General features: G+C 46.0%; 1 protein-coding gene across 6 annotated transcripts in view; it reads left to right on the plus strand.

Annotated features, from left to right (window-relative positions):
• klhdc3 (kelch domain containing 3) overlaps nucleotides 1–20,936 on the plus strand; it is a 45,590-nt gene extending 24,654 nt beyond the window's left edge. For 5 of the 6 annotated variants that reach the window (XM_024140889.2, XM_024140892.2, XM_024140890.2 and 2 more), the window contains 3 exons: nucleotides 11,628–11,841; nucleotides 16,791–16,877; nucleotides 20,800–20,936. In XM_024140889.2, coding sequence (XP_023996657.2) covers nucleotides 11,628–11,841; nucleotides 16,791–16,877; nucleotides 20,800–20,912 — 414 coding nt within the window. In that variant the 3' untranslated portion in view covers nucleotides 20,913–20,936. Of the gene's footprint in view, nucleotides 1–11,627; nucleotides 11,842–15,198; nucleotides 15,241–16,790; nucleotides 16,878–20,799 lie in introns of those variants that run through there. The other variant, XM_070440239.1, reaches the window with a different exon arrangement.
• The last annotated feature ends 1,468 nt before the right edge of the window (nucleotides 20,937–22,404 follow it).

Consider the following 22,404-nt stretch of genomic DNA (forward strand, 5'->3'; position numbering starts at 1 on the left):
CACAGGCCCTTCAAGACACGCGGCCCCCTCAACACGGCCCCTTCAACCACCGCTTAACGGCCCCACTTAACACCGCCTACCGCGCCCCCTTCAACACCGCCCCTTCAACACCGGCCCCCTTCAACAACCCCCCTAACACGGCCCCTTCACACGCCTTCAACACCGCCCGTCAACACCGGCCCCGTCACACGGCCCCCTTCAACACCGGCCCGACCCTCGTCAACCTACCGGGCCCCCCTTCAACACCGCCCCGTCACACGGGCCCCCGTCAACACCGGCCCCCTCAACACCGGCCGTCAACACCTGGCCTCCGTCAACACCGGCCTCCGTCAACACCGGCCCCCTTCAACATACCCGGCCTGCCGTCAACACCGGCCCCCGTCAACACCGGCCCCCGTCAACACCGGCCTCCGTCAACACCGGCCTCCGTCAACACCCCCTTCACAACACTGGTCCCCCTGTCAACACCGGCCCCCGTCAACACCGGCCCCCCGTCAACACCGGCCTCTCGTCAACACAGCCCCGAACACCGCCTCCGTCAACCGCCCCCTTCAACACCGGCCCCCTCCCCGTCAACACGGCCCCCGTCAACACGGCCCCGTCAACACCGGCCTCACACGCTCAACACGCCCCTTCAACCGGCCCCCTTCAACCACCGGCCCCCGTCAACACCGGCCCCGTCAACACGGCCCCGTCAACACCGGCCCCTGCACACCGGCCCCCTTCAAACGGCACACGGCCCCCTACACCGTCGAAACCGGTCCCCTTCAGACCCGGCCCCCTCAACGCGTCAAACACCGGCCCGACCAGCCCCTCCACGCTCGTAACACCGGCCCCTTCAACACCGCCCCTTATCACAACACATTAAGGGACATGGGACACGCCATGTGAGGAGAGGGTTTATTGCTTCAGGTCTTTAACCCATTTTCCAGAAGCTCTATTTGGTGGCTATAAGAACCACCCGCGCACACAGAGCAGACAGTGCTACCATTAACAGTTCTAGAGCTCTTGCGCCTCCGCTCGGATAAGCCATGAGTGCACTTATTTTTAATTCTAGCCTGAACGAGAAGCCAGTCAGCCTGAGTACGCGTGTCCGCCGAGCCTTTTCGCCAGGCCTCGCAAGTCATAATACTACTCGAGGTGGGGAGCTTACACTCTGCAGAGATAGGTCGAACGATAGGGAGCCTGACCTGTTTTTAATTTCATTTTCTTTAATGGGGTTTGTTAACAGAGATCCCCACTCTTGAAAATTCAAAGACATCCAAGCATCTTTGCAGAGGCCGGCGAGCTGATTCATACCAACTTGGCACAGAGCATGCACTGTACACATCGCGGCCTCACGCACAGCGGTCAGCCACCAGACGTGAGCAAACACACGCACATAAAGAGAAACAACATGCACATGCCTACGCTCCAGGCGGCGACCTCTTAGACGCAAGACTTTTCGAGAGGACAGCAACGGAAGGGCACCTTTCGAATTACTAGCCGGAACGCTTCCCGCATCACAGCAAGAGCCGGCGACCGCGCGTGCAACGCTGCAACTTGTTTGGAAAAGGTAAGAATTGTTAACAGCCTGGCCTTCCGCGTCATCAGGTTGTTTTGTTAAAAATCAAAATCATTCGTGGCGCCCTCCCTTCAACACCGGCAGGGGCACACGCTGCTCTTCATTGTACACCTGGGGCGCGATGAGCCGGCTGCGGTCGTTGCAACGACCCGTGGGTCACTCCCGTCTCACAGAACACCATGATCGCGGGCGCACCTGAGGCTTACAGTCAACACCAGGGTTTTATAAGGGCCCCACTTCAAAAGCATCATGCGAGTGGCGCACCTTCTGCGCATAGAGGCCTACGTCGCCACTCTTAACTTCAACACCGGGGCCCGTAGCGGCGGTAGACGGGAAATGGGAAATGGCGGGGCCTTTAAGCGATGCATGCGCTCGAGTCAAATAGGGTAATACCTCCACTTAAAGAAGTGGTGATTAAGAGGCTCAGCCATCCGTGTGCTATACTACTCTGCTTTCAGGGTGTAGGCCCACGTGGAGCAAACCTGTCCCGTGGGCGTCCTGTACATAACACCGCGCGCCTTGCACAAGACACCAGATCTGTGGCCATTGAACTCTCAGATAACTTATCCTTGGGGCAACGCATTTGAACTTTACACTGCTGTTGCAACTTGGAGTCGTCAGTGGTGATATAGCACGCGTCAAAATTACAGGTGAATCAGGTCACTCCAATGGGCGCAACCAGCATATCAACATCGATGCCCCTGGTTGTCATCATCAGAACTTAATATGTCTACACATTCCTATCATGGCGGTTCAGTAAACTGGATTACACTACAGTACGCTGGCACTTGGGAACCTGTCATGTCATTACTTCGGTTAGGGGCCCTCCTATACAGCACTGACCTCTAATTGGCTATTGGTGGCCTCCTTGTCAATAAAATTTGGTCTGATGGTTAGAACCGGCCCGTCGGTGAACACTACTATAACTCATGTTGCGCGCCTTCATATCGGCAAGCTAAGAAGACCTCGCCCCTTTCACAAGCCTCCATAGAGATAGGGCATTTGCCTGGTCTCGCCACACTCTTTGAGCCTCTGTCGAATATCTCATGTCATACAGAGATGAGAAAGCAGGATGCACTTCTCATCACTCCGAATGATGCCCAGGTTTACATGCTCTCTAAGTCACATGGGTCAGATACGGCATATCATAGAAGGACGGAGAGGATCTCTGTAGTCGATGTGTTTGTAGTGTGGGCTGATGTGACATTGTGATTCGTGATGTAGATAGATGAGTGTATGTGAATCGCTCTGTTGTTGGTGTGTTGTGTTGGGTGTGTGTGGGTGGGTGACTATAGTGTGGTGATGTGTGTAAGGGTATGATAGGTGTAAGTATGGTTAGGGCATATAATGGTTTAGTTAGGCACAGAGCAGAGTGAATAAAGAGTTGAACGGATTTTAAGCTCTCTAGCACAGGTTAGATACTTGAGTGGAAAGTTGCAAAAACATGTGAGCTTAGACGCACAAAGTGGTCACTAGCATATTCTGCCGTTTCACAATCTGTGCTTGTCCTCGTGGTTCTAAGACCTGACCTGGCAACCATAAACGATGTTCCTGTACGACACATGCAACCAATATTCATTCGCACAAATGATTGTATTTGTCTCTGGGTTCCAAGATACACAACCAGTCAATGACGCAGTTAGAAATGGTACTGTTAGTGTGTAATGTTGGAGCGGACAGGAGGAAAGGAGGGAACAAAAAAAATTTAACACAGCAGTACTCCATATCATACGGCTCAAGTCAGACGTAGGTCAGCGCCACATGTCAGCAAAGGGGGAATACATAGATGAGTGCAGGTCGTGTTGGTCATATCTTGTACACGAGTCGAGTGACTTGGATGTGCATACACAAACAACTTTCAACATGTTCAACAGGAGAACACTGAGAACGACCATGAACAAAGGAAAGCAGTTTTGCTAGAAGATAGTCTCTTATATATCCATAAGCCATCTCACTCCGCATCCCTGTAGTGTTGCGAAGTACACTTTGTTATTCCCAAGTATGGCCTGTTCTTATACTTGGTGTGTCGCGGTATCTTTAGGTGACTAAACCTACTATGGATTTCCCTGAGGCCATGTATCGCCTCTGACGGTGGCCTCTTTCATAGACCGTGACACTCACTACAACGGACATCCCCAGATGTGTCACTTAAGCTCAGTAGCAGGTACTAGTATATAACGGCAGAAGGACTAATGCCTGCTAACTAGGTATTACTTGTTGTGCTACTAGACAATAACATCATTGGCATCAGTTTAAGAGAGAATCCTGTATTTAATACTGAATACTTTATGTACTTTCCCATCCTACGGGTGCTAACTAGCTAACTAAAGGCGGCTATTGTAAAGGGCTACTTCCCTCGAAGGTCGGACCCTCATGAGGCTGAGTAGAAGTAGGCAGTCTACAGGCACCAGGCTACTGTGCTTAAAGGTGACGCTGGCACGAAGAGGCATTAAGAATTGTGTAATACAGAAGAGTAGGGGTTGATGAGGTCAATTGCCAAGAGATAAAACAGGACCTAGTGTGGTGTTTGTATATCTTATATTTTCGCAAGCAAAGCTTCAGATGACCTTCAACTTAGCAGCTTAGACACGACACTCTCAGTGGAGACAGATAGCTTCAGTCCTCTCAGTATAACAAAATTTAAGATGAACACATATATAGATCGAGATGGTCTAAAGGTTCGTAAAAAAAATGGAAGTAATAATCTTGCCCCTAGTGGAATCGTTCCTCACTCAATACGTAAAAGGACCGGGAGCACGTGAGGGTATGTTGAGCATAGATGAAAGAGTAATTTTGTAGTGTCGCCACCAAATTGTTGTCAAGTGTTCTTCGTACTTGCTCTACACAAAGAAGTGGGAGGAATGGACACATGGTAATCTATTCCGATCATAGGATACGGCTACTTCACAGACCTAACCTCAAAGCTCGACCAACGAGTTCCAATAAACCTGACCGCAAGGCAGAAAACAGAGATTAAATCACAGCCAAACATTTCCCAAGGCCACACACGAGTGTACTCACTAACCCAAGGCACAACGATTACACCGCTATACCCTAGGAGGTATCATCTGAGTTTTTGACCATTATTCCCATAATAGTGCAAATCTCAATAGGCGATGGTGCTAACACATCACTAACCAGAGGTACTCACTCAACGAGTAGGATCCCACCTAAACTAACACAAGGAAGCATTTATCTCTTGCACGATAATTAACTCCCTAACCCCAAGGCACAACGAGTTATTCGTTCTAAACCCAAGGTACACAAACGCATTTGTTAATCGGCTAAAAACCGCAAGGCAGAAAGACGAGAGGTAATCACCCGCTACGCCATTTAGTGTCTACGATAAAGAGTATAACCGCTAACCCAGGCACACGAGTTTAATCCACTAGAACGCCAAGGCCATCTTACTCGCACGTTAAACCACCTACTAGCAATATAGATAGCCACAAGTCTGGTTGATGTTGGGTTAGATGAGCCTGCTCTAAGATTCCTAAGCCTCAGTGCATTGGATGAAGACTCCGCGGCTTCCGGTATAGGCCAGGAGTGATGTTTTTGGGAGCTGTTGGTCTTGCCGTTTCGGGCTGGCAACACGGAGCACTTAGAGCGAAACTCCTTCCAGAAATAGATTCGTTACTTGGTGTTGGGCTGGCGAGTTTGTGAGAAATTTCTTCAGGTGGCATGCTACCTGTTCGGGACACCTCAGGGCTGGGTCAAGTGTACTTGAGAGAATAAACTTGGGGTGGTCAGCTGTAAGCCAAGCTGGATTACTGGAAGTACCGACCTGCACCTTATCCGTTGCTTCGCGCGGGTCAGGCGGAGCAGTTTGGCGCATTATTGGTCAGCAGTGATAATATTTGGGCTCAATAGCTCGAAATCAGAAGTAGCCGCTCTCAGATAGGTGTGCTCACTCATTGTTATTAAAAACTGTCCTTGTAGGCTCCTGGTGGACGAATGGGCAAGAGTCTTTCAGTACTCTCATACACTAGTCTTCACCTGAGATACTGGGGGGCACCCAATTTCAATATGTCTGTATTTCTTTTATCAGCGGATTGCAGTGCGTCCTGGTTCCCGGCTGTCTAGTCTCATGTACAAAAACGACTGTCGCTCTCGGCTGATAGTTAGCGAATACCAGTCATATGGTTTTTTGCTCATGTGTTCGTATGTGGACAACCGCTATAATGCGAAATTGTTATGGAGAGAGGCTCGTCAATAGGTGCTGCTCCTCTCTCGGATGCAACACAGTGCCGCACCTGTTCTTTGTCTTCGAGAACTGATGGGGCACGTGGACCTGTGGTGTGGAGTCTCTTTTACCCGTATAATTTACACCTGTAGTCTTCAGTAAATTCTATCTTGCGCTTTAGTCTTGACTCAGATTGTTAGGCAGAGTGATTGATACTTATATCCTGGCACCAAAATCTGTGTTCTCTGTGTTCCATCTGCCCTCAACTCGCTCCTCTTCACCTGATCAGGCCTCTTTCAGGTGAGCGGTGCCGGTGAGATCATGGGCCTTACCCTACTGGTGGCTTAGGTCGTGCGGTGGACACGTGCCTAGAGAAACCACTTCAGCGAGGTATGTGTTGATGTGCAGTTCGCTTGGCGCTGGCCGCTATATGTCGAGTTACAATCGAGTGAAGCAATGGGTGAGTGCTTTATGGTGATTACGTGGGATGAGCCACGTTCGCTGGTCAGAGGGTCCGTCGTGTCTCTTTCCGGCGAGATGCGTCGATGTGTGGTCACTTCGGGTCCTCCTGTTCGTTACGCTCTGAGCTTTTCTAGGGAATGTTCTCTGCTCACACTGGTGGGCTATGTGCCGTGATCCATGTGTTAAGGAGACTCACGTACGGTGGTTGACGAGTATGTGGAGCGGTCGGTGAAGCTGCACGCGATCGTATCGTAGAGAGAGTAGATTAATCTTTATGGGGCATTCTATGGTGTGTTTAGAATCGCTGTAGTCTTGTAGTTAATGACATAATTGCTATTCTCACACTAGGTATATGTTCTCATTTTGTTCCAGGTGCGCGAAAGGCAGAGATGGAGTGCAATACAGATTTGTGTGTTCTTGTCTTTCGCGATAACTGATAGAGGAGGTGTAGTCGTTCAAACATTGGATAGTTGCGTCTTACTCTCGCTCTGACGGGTTTTTCCTCGGAGCGATAGAGTGAGTGCGAAGTTGGATGTGAGGCTTAATGACTAAGCAACTTTTCAATAGTCGACTTCGTTGTTCTAGAGTGGACGTGAGATGCTCACTTCAGTGTAACGGTAGTCCATAGTACGGTAGTGCTTTTGGTTACCTTTGGTGACGGGCTTGTCCTCTTGTGGTAGTCACAAAGACCTATGGTGGTGATATCTGCTTGAAAACATGTTGGATGTATTATTCCGACAGACTTACAGGGGTAGACAGATTAGTGAACGAGGGTAATTGATAAGGTCAGTGGAAGAGTTGGCCATTGGTTAGCGATGTCGGCGACAAGGTGCGCACAGCCTGGTAATCGCGTCGCTGTCCATGGCCCCGCCTTCTTTAAAGATAGGAATGTATGACCTGTGTTATTAAGGTTCTACTACTTTTACATCGGATACGGAGAGCGTGATCACACAAGTCCTTTCCAGAACAGTCTGGTACTCTCATGCCATGCTTCAGTGTTTATTGTGCCTCGAAGCGAGAAATATAAATTATTTAGCTCGCAGGTAGGCTCGTGTCACTGGGCAGTTTCGCGCTGTGCTTCCTTGGTAGTCTTAATAGTTTGTAAGCTCTGGCCAATCGACCGAGCGTCGGAGCGCGGTGACGATATGATTTGAATCTTAATCTGAGTGGTCCAGGTGATTGAATTTGCTGATTGATGTTTTTTTGGGGCATAGCGGATTCTTGTATAAGCTCCTTGAGAAAAACAGCAGCATTTACTGTACATTGTTGTATATATTTAAATTTTCCAAAAAATATGTATATATTAATGTAATAATATGTAACTTCTGATTTTCCACTATCGCTCTGTAAACGATGATACATGTTTCACCCTGCCCACCCTGTAGCGATATCGTTTTCAGCCGGCTAGGTATTGGCAGGGTAACAGTATAATGTTAGTGTCACACTTCTGTCCTTTTACTGCTTGGGCTGGAGCTCTCCCGATGATTGTTTTAGAGGCTCTTATCTGTTATGTCCACCTTCAATAGAAAGTGGACTAGTAATGCAACGACCACGATCCAGGAAGTGAAATGGTCTCAACTGACTAGTAACCAACCCCAGGAAGTGAATAGAGTCTCAACTGGACTAGTACGCCAACCCCAGGGAAGCTGAACTGGTCTCAACTGGACTGAGTAAACGCCAACCACCAGGAAGTGAAATGGCTCTCAAACTGGAGCTATAACGCCAACCCCCAGGAAGTGAATGGTTCTCAATACTGGACTAGTAACTTGCCAACTCCCCAGGCAAGTGAATGGTCTCAAACTGGACTAGTAATCGCCCAACACCCAGGAAGTGAAATGGTCCAAACTGGACTACAGCTAAGACTAACCGCAGGAAGTGAAATGGTGCCTCAAACTGGACTAAGTAACGCCAACGCAGGAAGTGAAATGGTCTCACGAACTGGACTAGTAACGCAACCCCAGGAAGTGAAATGGTCTCAAACTGGACTAGTAACGCCAACTCCAGGAAGTGAAATGGTCTCAATAACTGGACTAGTACGCAAACCCAGGAAGTGGAAATGGTCTCAAACTGACTAGTAACGCCAACCCCCAGGAGTGAACTGGTCTCAACTGGATAGTACGCCAAACCCCCAGGAAGTGCAATGGTCTCAAACTGCGACTAGTAACGCCAACATCTCCAGGAACGTGAAATGGTCTCAAACTGGATCTAGTACGCCAACTCCCAGGAGTTGAATGGTCTCAAACTGGCTAGATAACGCACCCCAGGAAGTGAAATGGTTCAAACTGGAACTATGTAACGCCAACTCTCCGCCAGCGAAGTGAAAATGGTCTCAAACCGCTGGACTAGTAACGCCAACCCCCAGGAAGTGAATGGTCAGAGGTGGGAGGGGTGGGTAGGCTCACCTTCGCGTTTGACTAGTGAAGACTAAGGACCATGGTGGCGGTGTCTCAGCTTGTGAATGTTCATTAGTTAACGAATTAGTGTTGAAGGGGGCCGGTGTTGAAGTTGTTCATTAATTAGGCTACCCTGTGTAGTTCATCTCCTGTATCAAACAGTTTGACATGAGATATTTACATTCAGTTTAAAGATGCACTATGCAGAAATCACTCCACCATTTCCTGGTTGCAAAAATTCTAATAGTTTGTCTTATTTCAGTTTATGTGACAAAACAAGCAAGTATAGTGTAGAATATGTGGTATCCCAGTAGGTCTACCCCGGGGGATGGTAATAGAGGGGAGGTATGTGAGGTGACGTTGGCTCCCTCTGCTGGGAATACGGGAGCTGGGCACCCCGACACGGACAGATGCAAGTGGAGGTAATTAGGGGAAAGTGCCAACCAGCCGTGGAGGCCCAAAACAAGGAGCAATGTGGCACACAGCGAGAGAGAACCAGGAGAGACCGACACAGAGCAAAAGTAGAGGACAAGGACCAAGCCAAACCTAAGTGATTTTCTTTATGTTTATTTTCTGTCTTAGTAAAGTTGTTTTTGCAGACTAATACCTCCCTGTCTCTGTGTCAACCCAACACCCCACGGTTTACCACAACCCTCTAAGCTACTGTGAGATATATTTTCCATAAGCAAAACTATTGTATATTTATGTTTGGAATTGGTGTACAAAATTGAAAGAAATGACGCAAAAACGAGACTTAAGAACGGGAACGGGAAGCATATACTGTAAATGGTGCCCATAGAACAGCTCTACAGCTTCTTAGACTGGCTTTCAATGAGTGACAGATCTATAACACACATTTCTATGTGAATTTGGTCGGTTGCCCAAAAAGTGACATATTGCAGCTTTAAGAGCAATTCCTTCAGAAATCATAGCAAGGTAGTAGTCAGTCACACACCTGTCTTGCTGTGGTGTGGCAGTGCACCTGTTTGAAATCATTCCCCACTAGAGGGAGCTGTTTACCTTCTGGTTAGGGATGTGCACAGTTATTCAAATATCCAAACGGATGTTAGTATTGTAATTGTTTTGTCACTATCCACTGATCTACACACTACCCCATGTCAAAGTGGAGTTATGCTTTTTGACATTTTTACACATGAATTAAAAATGAAAGGCTGAAATGTCTTGAGTCGTGAGTCAATGAGTATTCAACCCCTTATGGCAAACATAAATAAGTTCAGTAAAAATGGACTTAAGTCACATGTACTCACTCTGTATGCAATAATGTTTTTTTTTACATGATTTTATGACTACCTCATCTCTGTTCGCCACACATACAATTAAATGTAACGTCCCTCAGTCGAGCAGTGAATTTCAAACACAGATTCAAACACAGATTCAACTACAAAGACCTGGGAGGTTTTCTAATGTCTTGCAAAGAAGGGCAGCTATTGGTAGATGGGTAAAATAAAAAAAGGCGGATATTGAATATTCCTTTGAGCATGGTGAAGTTATTAATTACACTTTGGATGGTGTATCAATACACCCAGTCACTACAAAGATACAGGCGTCCTTCTTAACTCAGTTGACGGAGAGGAAGGAAACTGCTCAGGGATTTCACCATGAGGCCAATGGTGACTTTAAAACAGTTACAGAGTTTAATGGCTGTGATAAGAGAAAACTGAGGATGGATCAACAACATTGTAGTTACTCCACAATACTAATATAAAGGACAGCATAAAGAATTTTCAAAACATGCATCCTGTTTGCCACAAGGCACTAAAGTAGTACTGTAAAAAATGTGGCAAAGCAATTCACTTTTTGTCCAGAATACAAAGTGTTATGTTTGAGTTAAATCCAATACAACACATTACTGAGTACCACTCTCCATATTTTCAAGCATAGTGGTGGCTGCATCATGTTATGTGTATGCTTGTAATCATTAAGGACTGGGGAGTTTGTCAGGATAGAAAAGAAACTGAATGGAGCTAAGCCCTGGCAAAGTTTTCTGGAAAATGATTTTCTGGTTGTCTGCTCTCCACCAGACACTGGGAGATGAATTCGCCTGTCAGCAGGACAATAACATAAAAAACAAGGCCAAATCTACACTGGAGCTGCTTACCAAGAAGACAGTGAATGGCCGAGTTACAGTTTTGACTTAAATCTGCTTGAAAATCTATGGCAAGACTTGAAAATGGCCTTCTAGCAATGATCCGTTCACAAGTTCCCATAGGATATATCGGTGGTTGTCGGTCTTCGCATCCCAGGTTGACACAATTTCTAGCTGCAGACTAGTAATTGGTATCTAAGATTTGCTCTTATTCTGTCGGGATCGATAGTCTGAGTTTAACCATTTCCCGCCGTGTAGCCAATGCTCCATCACCTTACATCATTTCACAAATAGTTTCATCTTTACTCATTCATTTTATACAATAGACGCAAACCTCATAACGGAGGCACCTGTATAAACAGAGTTATGGTAACAAACATGAAACAAAACGGACCGGGTCGTAGCTGGATTCTCCACCGACCGTTTACACATTCTCCAAAACATGGACATTGTTCAGTTCTCAAGTTCTGTGAGGTAGAATACGTTCCTTTGTTCTACTGTGAAACTCTCTCTCTCTCTACTGCATGAGGGAGAGCGTTTCCTCCAGGAATTTAGGACCTGAGATAACAGAACCTGGGTGTAGGCGGGAGAGAGGGGGAAGCCACTAGCTATACCCAAAGAGGGCCACGTCATGACAGTAGTTTAATGTGTTTATTGCATTGTGGTGTAATACACGACTCATCTGGAAATATACCGTGGTCTCAGCATTGACTCTCTCTCTATTCTAGGATACTCCAGCTCGTTGGAGGGACTTCCACTCTGCCACCATCACCACTAACTCTCTTCTCCGCCCTTCTCTCCCCTGTCCGCCCCTCTTCCCTCTCCTCTCTGCCCCTCTCCCCTCTCTTCTCTCTCTCTCCTCTCTTCTCCACTATCCCTCCTCCCCTCTCCTCTCTCTCTTCTCTCTCTCCTCTCCAGGGTACTCCAGCTCGCTGGAGGGACTTCCACTCTGCCACCATCGTTGGCACTAAGATGTTTGTGTTTGGAGGCAGAGCAGATCGCTTCGGTCCGTTCCACTCTAGTAATGAGATCTACTGCAACAAGATAAAGGTGTTTGATACAGAGACCAACAGCTGGCTGAACACTGCTACTACCCAGCTCCTACCAGAGGGACGACGTAGCCACTCAGCCTGTAAGAGATACAGACAGACACCACGCACGTTGCATTTTTCAACTTTTAACTTGTATTAGAGCATATTGGCAGAGTTGAACTCTAAAGCACTTTCAGTCATGAACAGTGGCAATTAAAGGCTGTAATGTCAATGCGTTCTTATATGAAAAACAGAGAAGACAAATGACAATGGATTCATAAGTTAAACAGAGAAGGGTAAAATTGTCCAGCTTTCTTACTTTATGATGTCATTATGTTATATTGACTGCAGCTGCTCTCCCTCATGACCTTTCAGTCTCGCTGTCACATGGGGTGTGTTTGTGTCTATAGGGCCCACTGCTCCTGTTAGGGTGTGTTTGTGGTCTATAGGGCCCCCACTGCTCCTGTTAGGGTGTGTTTATGTCTATAGGGCCCCACTGCTCCTGTTAGGTGTGTTTATGTCTATTAGGGCCCCACTGCTCCTGTTGGGGTGTGTTTGTGTCTATAGGGCCCCACTGCTCCTGTTGGGTGGTGTTTATGTCTATAGGGCCCCACTGCTCCTGTTAGGGTGTGTTGTGTCTATAGGGCCACACTGCTCCTGTTAGGGTGTGTGTTTGTGTCTATAGGGCCCACTGCTCCTGTTGGGGTGTCTATAGGGCCCCTCTTGCTCCTGTTGGGGTGTCTATAGGGCCCTCTGCTCCTGTTAGGGTGTGTTTGTGTCTATAGGGCCGCCACTGCTCTTGTTATGGGTGGTCTATAGGCCCCACTGCTCTGTTGGGGTGTCTATAGGGCTCCACTGCTCCTGTTGGGGTGTCTTTAGGGCCCCTCTGCTCCTGTTGGGGTGTCTATAGGGCCCCACTGCTCCTGTTGGGGTGTCTATAGGGCCCCACTGCTTCTCTGTTGGGGTGTCTATAGGGCCCCACTGCTCCTGTTGGGGTGTCTATAGGGCCCCATTGCTCTGTTTAGGGTGTGTTTGTGTCTATAGGGCCCACTGCTCCTGTTGGGGTGTGTTTGTGTTATAGGGCCCCACTGCTCCTGTTAGGGTTTGGTTGTGTCTATAGGGCCCACTGCTCCTGTTGCGGTGTCTATAGGGCCCCACTGCTCCTGTGGAGTGTGTCTTTAGGGCCCACTGCTCCTGTTGGTGTGTTTGTGTCTATAGGGCCCACTGCTCCTGTTGCGGTGTCTTTAGGGCACTGCTCCTGTTGGGGTGTCTTTAGGGCCCACTGCTCCTGTTGGGGTGTGTTGGTGTCTGTAGGGCCGCCACTGCTCCTGTTGGGGTGTCTATAGGGCCCCAATGCTCCTGTTGGGTGTCTTTAGGGGCCCACTGCTCCTGTTGGGGTGTGTTTGTGTCTATAGGGCCCAATGCTCCTGTTAGGGTGTGTTTAGTCTATAGGGCCCCACTGCTCCTGTTGGGTGTTTGTGTTGTGTCTATAGGGCCCCACTGCTCCTGTTGGGGTGTGTTTGTGTCTATAGGGCCCCACTGCTCCTTTTAGGGTGTGTTTGTGTCTATAGGGCCCCACTGCTCCTGTTAGGGTGTGTGTGTCTATAGGGCCCACTGCTCCTGTTAGGGTGTGTTTGTGTCTATTAGGGCCCACTGCTCCTGTTGGGATCTTGTTTGTAATTTTTTTATTTCACCTTTATTTAACCAGGTAGGCTAGTTGAGAACAAGTTCTCATTTACAACTCGCGACCTGGCCAATCAATATACAAGTAGAAAAATATGTGTCTAATATACAATGTGAGCAAAGCGACGGTAAGGATAAGGGAGTTAAGGAAATAAATAGAACCATGGTGGCGAAGTAATGACAATATAGCAATTAACACTGGAATGGTGATGTGCAGAAGATGAATATGCAAGTTGAGATACTGGGTGTAAAGGAGCAAGATAAATAAATAAATACAGTAGGGGATGAGGTAGTTGATGGGCTATTTATAATCAGATGGGGCTGTGAAGGTGCAGAGATCTGTGAGTTGCTCTGACAGCTGGTGCTTAAAGCTAGTGAGGGAGATATGAGTCTCGAGCTTCAGTGATTTTGCAGTTCGTTCCAGTCATTGGCAGCAGAGAACTGGAAGGAAAGACGACCAAAGGAGGTCTTTGGTTTGGGGGACCAGTGAGATTACCTGCTGGAGCGCCGTGCTACGAGTGGTTGCTGCTATGGTGACCAGACATGAGGCTGAACGATAAGGCGGGCTTTACCTAGCAGAGTACTTGCTAGATAAACCTGAAGGCCAGTGGGTTTGGGCAAGAGCTAATGAAGGTAGAGGCCAGCCAATGAGCAGTGTACAGGTCGAGTTGGACTGGGTAGTGTCACGGGACTTTGGCGCTTAGTGCTGTGTGCACTTGATTCTTGTATACTCGATTGCAATATGTATTTTAACAAACCAGAAATAATCATACCTCGTCATGATCCTCCGCCACAAGTTCAGGCGGGGTTTATACACCTGTTATGTTGATTTCCCTGTGTCTCTCTCCTCCAGTTATCTACAACGGGGAGCTTATATTAATCTGTTATGTTTGATTTCTCTGTGTCTCTCTCCTCCAGTTTCCTACCAGAACGCGGGAGAGCTGTATACTATTTGTTATGTTGATTTCCCTCTGTCTCTGTGTCAGTTCCTAGCAGGGACTTATGGTATTTACCTGCCGTTCTTCTAGGCTTATCTACAACGGGGAGACTGTATATATTTGTTAATGTTGATATTCCTGTGTTCTTTTCCTTCGCAAGTATATTCCTTACCAACGGGGACCCGTATGATTTTGTTATGTTGATTCGCACTTGTCTCTCTCCCTCCAGTTTTCCTACAACGGGGAGCTGTTATATATTTGTTGATGTTCGATTTCCCTGTGTGCTATTCCACTCCAGTTTCCTACAACGGGGAGCTGTTATATTTGTTATGTTTGAATTTTCCGCCTGTGCTCTCTCCTCCTCCATTTCGCTACCAACGGGGAAGCTGTATTTATTTGTATATGTTGATTTCCCCTGTTGTCTTCTCCTCCAGTTTCTACAAGCCGGGGAGCTGTATATCTATTTGTTATGTTGATTTCGTCCTGTGCCTGCTCTCCTCGCAGTTTCCCTAGAACGGAGGAGCTGGTATATGTTGTTATGTTGATTTCCGCTCTGTGTCTCCTTAACAGTTTCCCTATAAAAAAAAAACAAACGGGGAGCTGTATATATTTGTTTATGTTGAATTTTCCCTGTGTCTCTCTCCTCCAGTTTCCTCAACGGGGAGCTGTATATATTTTGTTATGTTGATTTCCCTGTGTCTCTCTCCTCCAGTTTCCTAACAACGGGGAGCTGTATATATTTGTTGATGTTGATTCCCTGTGTCTCTCTCCTCCAGTTTCCTCAACGGGGAGCTGTATATATTTGTTATGTTGATTTCCCTGTGTTTTCTCCTCCAGTTTCCTACAACGGGGAGCTGTATATATTTGTTATATGTTGATTTCCCTGTGTCTCTTCCTCCTCGCAGTTTCCTACAACCGGGGAGCTGTTATATTTGTTATGTTGATTTCCCTGTGTCTCTTCTCCTCCAGTTTCCTTACACGGGGAGCTTGTATATGTATTTGTTATCGTTGATTTCCCTGGTCTGCTTTCCTCAGTTTCCTACAACGGGGAGCGTGTTATATTTTGTTATGTTGATTTCCCTGTGTCTCTCTCCTCCAGTTTCGCTACAACGGGGAGCGTATATTGTTTATTTGTGTTCTTTGGGGGGTTTTCCATATTGTAGAGGTGTTATTTTTTTTCCTGTGTCTCTCTCCTCCAGTTTCTACACTATCTAATACGGCTCGGAAGAAAAGCATCAAGAGCTGTATATATTTGTTTATGTTGAATTTCCTGTGTCTCTCGCTCCTCCAGTTGTCTACAACGGGGAGCCTGGTATATATTTGTTATGTTGATTTCCCTGTGTCCTGCTCTCCTGGCCAGTTTACTACAACGGGGAAGCTGTATATATTTGTTATGTTTGATTTCCCTGTTGTCTCTCTCTCCAGTTTCTCAACGGGGAGCTGTATATATTTGTTATGTATGATTTCCTGTGTTCTCTCTCCGTTCCTACGATTTATTTTGATCCCTTCGTTCATCCAAACGGGGAGGATCTGTATATATTTGTTATGTTGATTTTCCTGTGTCTCTCTCCTTCCAGTTTCCTACACACGGGTGAGCTGTTATTGTTAGTTGATTTCCCTGTGTCTCTCTCCTCCAGTTTTCTACAACGGGGAGCCTGTATATATTTGTTTATGTTTGCATTTCCCTGTGTCTCTCTCCTCCGTTTCCTACAACGGGGAGCTGCTTATATATTTGTTATGTTTTGATTTTCCCTGTGTCTCTCTCCTCCAGTTCTCTACAGGGCAGCTGTATATATTTGGGTTTATGTTGATTTCCCTGTGTCTCTCTCCTTCCCAGTTTCCTACCAACGGCGGAGCTGTATACATATTTGTTATGTTTGATTTCCCCTGTGTCTGTTTCCTCCAGTTTTCTACAACGGGGGAGCTGCTATATATTTGTTATGTTGATTTCCTGTGTCTCTCTCCTCCGTTTCCTACAACGGGGAGCTGTTATATTTGTTTTATGTTGATTTCCTGTTGTCTCTCGTCTCCAGTTTCCTTACAACGGGAGCTGTTATATATTTGCTTATGTTTGATTTCCCTGTGTCTCTCTCCTCCAGTTTCCTGAACAACGGGGAGCTGTATATATTTTGTTTATGTTGATTTCCCCTGTGTTCTCTCCTCCAGTTTTTCCTACAACGGGGAGCTGTTATATATTTGTTATGTTGATTTCCCTGTGTCTCTCTCCCCAGTTTCCTACAACGGCGGAGCTGTAATTATATTTGTTATGCTGATTCCTGTGTCTTTTCCTCCAGTTTCCTACAACGGGAGTGTATATACTTTGTTTATGTTGTTTCCCTGTGTCTGCTCTCTCCGTCTCTCCCAGTTTCCTGACAACGGGGAGCTGTATATATTTGTTATGTTGATTTCCCTGTGTCTCTCTCCTCCAGTTTCCTACAACGGGGAGCTGTATATATTCGGGGGCTACAACGCTCGTCTGGACCGACACTTCAACGACCTCTGGAAGTTCAACCCAGGTGATCAACCGTTCTAAAAACATCTCCATCCATTCTACGCTCTGAGGTTTGGTAGGATACGTACGAGCTAGTGTGGGGTTGGTAGGATACGTACGAGCTAGTGTGGGGTTGGTAGGACAGTCTTGTGGGTTGGTAGGACAGGCAATGAGGATGTGATCGTCTGGGTTGATGATGAAAAATGTCAACAGCCATTTGCAGATGAAATGTGATCTTTTGAGTCTCATGATGATAATTTATTACAAGAGTATTATGAACATAAATTACAGTATTTTTCTTTAACAGTTTGGTGGGTGGGTTTGTGATGGTCTAACATCTAGGCTAGAATTATAATTATTGGGTTGGTAGGACAGTCAGAGAGCTAGTGTGGGGTTGGTAGGTCAGGCAGGGCCTGACAGTATGAGGTATGTGTCCCAAATCATACCCTCAGCCCTATATAGTGCACTGCTTTTGACCAGGGCCTCTAGTGCGCTATAGGGAATATGGTGCCATTCGGGCCATCAAATCCTGCAGTTCTAAATCTGTCCACTAGATGGCAGCACAACCTCTATCTGTTCAGGCCTTGGTCTATGGCGCTGAAAGGCCTGAACAGCTTGTTGCCATAGCGGGTCCATGGTGATGTTTTATAAGGGATGATTGAATGCTAAGCAGCCACACAGTCACTCATCTATCTGCCACACAGAGTGGAGAGAGAGAGAAAAATAGGTTATACTGTTTCTGATGCACACAGTTCTATATTAATAAACTAATGTTGTCCTCCTGGCTGTTACCTCTCTCTCCCTCCTATCGTCCTCTTTGTCTGTTCTAAATATAGGGACCAGATGAATGAATTGAAGAGTTCAGTAGAGACTAGATCAGGTTTATGTAACATTAACTACCTGCGGTTGTCTACTTCTAAATAGGGATACAACACAGCCACCTACCTATTACCTTGACCTTTTCAACCATTTAGCAGATTTGGTCATTATTAGGATCCCATTTAGCAGATGCTAATTGGTCCTTATTAGGATCCCATTTAGCAGATGGTAATTGGTCCTTATTAGAATCCCATTTAGCAGATGCTAATTGGTCCTTATTAGAATCCCATTTAGCAGATGGTAATTGGTCCTTATTAGGATCTCATTTAGCAGATGGTAATTGGTCATTATTAGGATCCCATTTAGCAGATGGTAATTGGTCCTTATTAGGATCCCATTTAGCCCTGCAAAAGCATCAACTCCTCTTCCTGGGTCCACATGACATAATACATAGTACAGAACATCATTAGTCAAGGACTGAAATACATTTAAAACATCACACATAGCCTACATATCTGTACTACACACAATATCTAGGTCTAATACATGGTACAGTGCAAATTACAATACACAATTACAGGAGCAATTAGGGTGCCTTGCTCAAGGGCACTAAGGCAGATTTTCCCCTAGATATGCTCAGGGTTCAAACCAGCGACCTTTTGGTTACTGGCCCAATGCGCTTAACCACTAGGCTACCTGCCGCCAGAGTAGCCTTTTATAGAGCCCTTTAAAATCAACTACTTTTTTCCCCCCAAAATTCAATTTTCTCTTTTTGTTTTTCTAGGTTTCTGTTGAGTTTTCCCAGATTTTTGCTCTCAAAATCACGCTTAGCACATCCAATGTTGTTGGTTTACTATATCCACAACAATATGACCTGGCTGCACCACTATGTAAAAATACGTTAATGGCTTTTGTAATTCTTTTATCATAATTTAAAGGATTTTTTTGCTCTAGATTGCAGGAAATGGTAGTTACTGAACAGGTGTTCAAAAATCTGAGTCCAAAGGGGGGCAAAATCCCCTCCGGACCCCCTCCGTACTCAGAAGATATATCCTGGGGGAACCCTGGTAGGCTACTTTGTAGTTTTTGGGAAAGCCTTTCCATCTACCAGCAGACGGTTAAGTTCCATACATTTAGTTGATATCCTACTGTGTTCCATACATTTAGTTGATATCCTACTGTGTTCCATACATTTAGTTGATATCCTACTGTGTCCATACATTTAGTGATATCCTGACTGTGTTCCAACATTTAGTTGAACCATTGTTCATCCTTAGTTGATACCTACTGTGTTCCATACATTAGTTGATACTCCTACTGTGTTTATACATTTAGTTGATATCCTACTGTTTCTGTTCCATACATTTAGTTATATTCCTACTGTTTCTATACATTTAGTTGATATCCTTGAAACTTGTGTTCCATACATTTAGTTGATATCCTACTGTGTTCTATACATTTAGTTGATATCCTACTGTGTTCTATACATTTAGTTGATATCCTACTGTGTTCCATACATTTAAAATCAAATCAAATTTTATTTGTCACATACACATGGTTAGCAGATGTTAATGCGAGTGTAGTGAAATGCTTGTGCTTCTAGTTCTGACCGTGCAGTAATATCTAACAAGTAATCTAACAATTTCACAACAACTACCTTATATACACAAGTGTAAAGGAATGATTAAGAATATGTACATATAAATATATGGATGAGCGATGGTACAGAACGGCATAGGCAAGAAGCAGTAGATGGTATAGAGTACAGTATATACATATGAGATCAGTAATGTAGGGTATGTAAACATTATATTAAGTGGCATTGTTTAAAGTGACTAGTGATACATTTATTACATAAATGTTTCATTATTATAGTGGCTGGAGTTGAGTCTGTATGTAGGCAGCAGCCACTCAATGTTAGTGATGGCTGTTTAACAGTCTGATGGCCTTGAGATAGAAGCTGTTTTTCATTCTCTCGGTCCCAGCTTTGATGCACCTGTACTGACCTCGCCTTCTGGATGATAGCGGGGTGAACAGGCAGTGGCTCGGGTGGTTGTTGTCCTTGATTATATTTTTGGCCTTCCTGTGACATCGGGTGGTGTAGGTGTCCTGTAGGGCAGGTAGTTTGCCCCTGGTGATGCGTTCTGCAGACCTCACTACCCTCTGGAGAGCCTTACGGTTGTGGGCGGAGCAGTTGCCGTACCAGGCGGTGATACAGCCCGACAGGATGCTCTCGATTGTGCATCTGTAAAAGCTTGTGAGGGTTTTAGATGACAAGACACATTTCTTCTGCCTACTTGCGCTTTATTCACCACACTGTCTGTGTGGGTGGACCATTTCAGTTTGTCCGTGATGTGTACGCAGAGGAACTTAAAACATTCCACCTTCTCCACTGCTCTCCAGTCGATGTGGATAGGGGGTGCTCCCTCTGCTGTTTCCTGAAGCTCACAATCATCTCCTTTGTTTTGTTGACATTGAGTGTGAGGTTATTTTCCTGACACCACACTCCGAGGGCCCTCACCTCCTCCCTGTAGGCCGTGTCGTCGTTGTTGGTAATCAAGCCTACCACTGTAGTGTCGTTTGCAAACTTGATGATTGAGTTGGAGGCGTGCATGGCCACGCAGTCATGGGTGAATAGGGAGTACAGGAGGGGGCTGAGCACACACCCTTGTGGAGCCCCAGTGTTGAGGATCAGCGAAGTGGAGGTGTTGTTTGCTACCTTCACCACATGGGGGCGACCCGTCAGGAAGTCCAGGACCCAGTTGCACATGGCAGGGTTGAGACCCGGGTTCTCCAGCTTAATGATGAGCTTGGAGGGTACTGTGGTGTTGAATGCTGAGCTCTACATTTGGATTTTAGTACGTCACCGCTGATTCAAATAACTACCTCATCATCAAGCTTAGGTTATTTGAATCAGCTGTGTAGTGATAGGGCAAAAACCGAAACGTGCAGCCGGGGGAGACCGAGTTGGGAAACCCTATTCTAGAATATAGCTCATCTATATAAAGACGGTTGTTAATGGTTTCTTCAGACCCACCTCCCTCTTAAATGCCATGGTGTGGTGAATAAACATTAGTTTACGATTGTGAATGTTTCAATATATTTTCTTACCTGTGTGTGTCCTCCAGAGGCGTTCTCATGGAAGAAGGTGGAGCCTCAGGGTAAAGGTCCGTGCCCCAGGAGGAGACAGTGCTGCTGCTTGGTGGGAGATCGTATCATCCTGTTTGGAGGAACCAGGTAAGAGGCAGTAGTTTTTAGTACACATCCTAGTAGTCTTGGACCGTTTGTCATACCGACCTTGTGCCTTACCGGGATATTCAGTAATACTGGCACTGAACAGAAGGGGCGCTGTTTTCAAACCCCACCGATACGCTGTAATCTGAAGGTTTAGCAATGCTAACAAGTACATGTAAAACCCCATAGAGAATGCTAACTAAATGCTAACAAGCGCATTGCGAACATTTTCTACAGTCTCTGACCTAAAGTATTTGCAGGACAGACATCCCAGCACATAAAGTTATACAAGTAACTAAAATGTGCTACTCACAGTTTGCTGTGAAACAAATAGTAGACAGCATGGCTCTTGATCCAGGAGGGAATTCTCTGCTGTTACCAAGCAAATTGATTTTGGAAGAAGTGAACTAGTTACTAAATTAGCAAACCAAATGCACAACTGCAGAGCATTTAGGACATTTTAGACAGTTAATAGTTATCAGATATCTAGCTGGCAGACATCTAGTTGTGCATTCCCTCCTGTAACTAGATCAGCTGGCACTTGCTGCACAACGTTACTTTTTAGGTTTAAAAATCAAACGGAACCTTTTTATTTGACTCACAAGGCTCTGGTCTCTCGTCGTTGTGCTTGTGAACAAACACCACATGTATGGGAACTACCAGTAAGATTCAAAATGAAACATTGTGAAATGAAGAACACAACCGTCTTTGTCTCGTAACGTGTTGCACAAGTTGACTTCGGTATTCACTTAAAAAGTAGCTGCAAATATTCACATTCATAAAATATCTTTAAATAAATCATTTTAACAGCTCAGAGTCCCAGCCCCCATGTCTTCCAACCCCAGCCCCCAGCCCTGCTCAGCCCACCTCTGAACCCCACTGAGACAGCCTGCTACTGGGGATAACAGCTCAGTCCCAGCCCACTGATATGTCTTCCAACCCCCAGCTCTGAACCCCACTGAGACAGCCTGCTACTGGGGATAACAGCTCAGTCCCAGCCCACTGATATGTCTTCCAGCCCTGAACCCCACTGAGACAGCCTGATACTGGGGATAACAGCTCAGTCCCAGCCCCCATGTCTTCCAACCCCAGCCCTGAACCCCACTGAGACAGCCTGATACTGTGGATAACAGCTCAGAGCCTCACCCTGCTGGAAGGCCTGAAGGGTTCTACACTGACATCATTAGCTTTCACCTGCAGGAGAAAGTGTTTGATCAAATATTTTTATTAGAATAAATGTGAAAGAAATAATGGTCAAAGAAGACATCTGTATAAAAGCAGAGATGTGCTTTATTGCAATGTTATTGGTCATGTAATAACTGGTGTTATTGGTCATGTAATAACTGGTGTTATTGGTCATGTAATAACTGGTGTTATTGGTCATGTAATAACTGGTGTTATTGTCATGTAACGGCTGGTTGTTACATTGGTCATGTAATAACTGGTGTTTTGGTCATGTAACGGTGGTGTTTATTGGTCATGTAATAACTGGTGTTATT

Source organism: Salvelinus sp. IW2-2015, unplaced genomic scaffold (assembly GCF_002910315.2).
Source record: "Salvelinus sp. IW2-2015 unplaced genomic scaffold, ASM291031v2 Un_scaffold2324, whole genome shotgun sequence".
Taxonomy (NCBI): Eukaryota; Metazoa; Chordata; class Actinopteri; order Salmoniformes; family Salmonidae; genus Salvelinus; species Salvelinus sp. IW2-2015.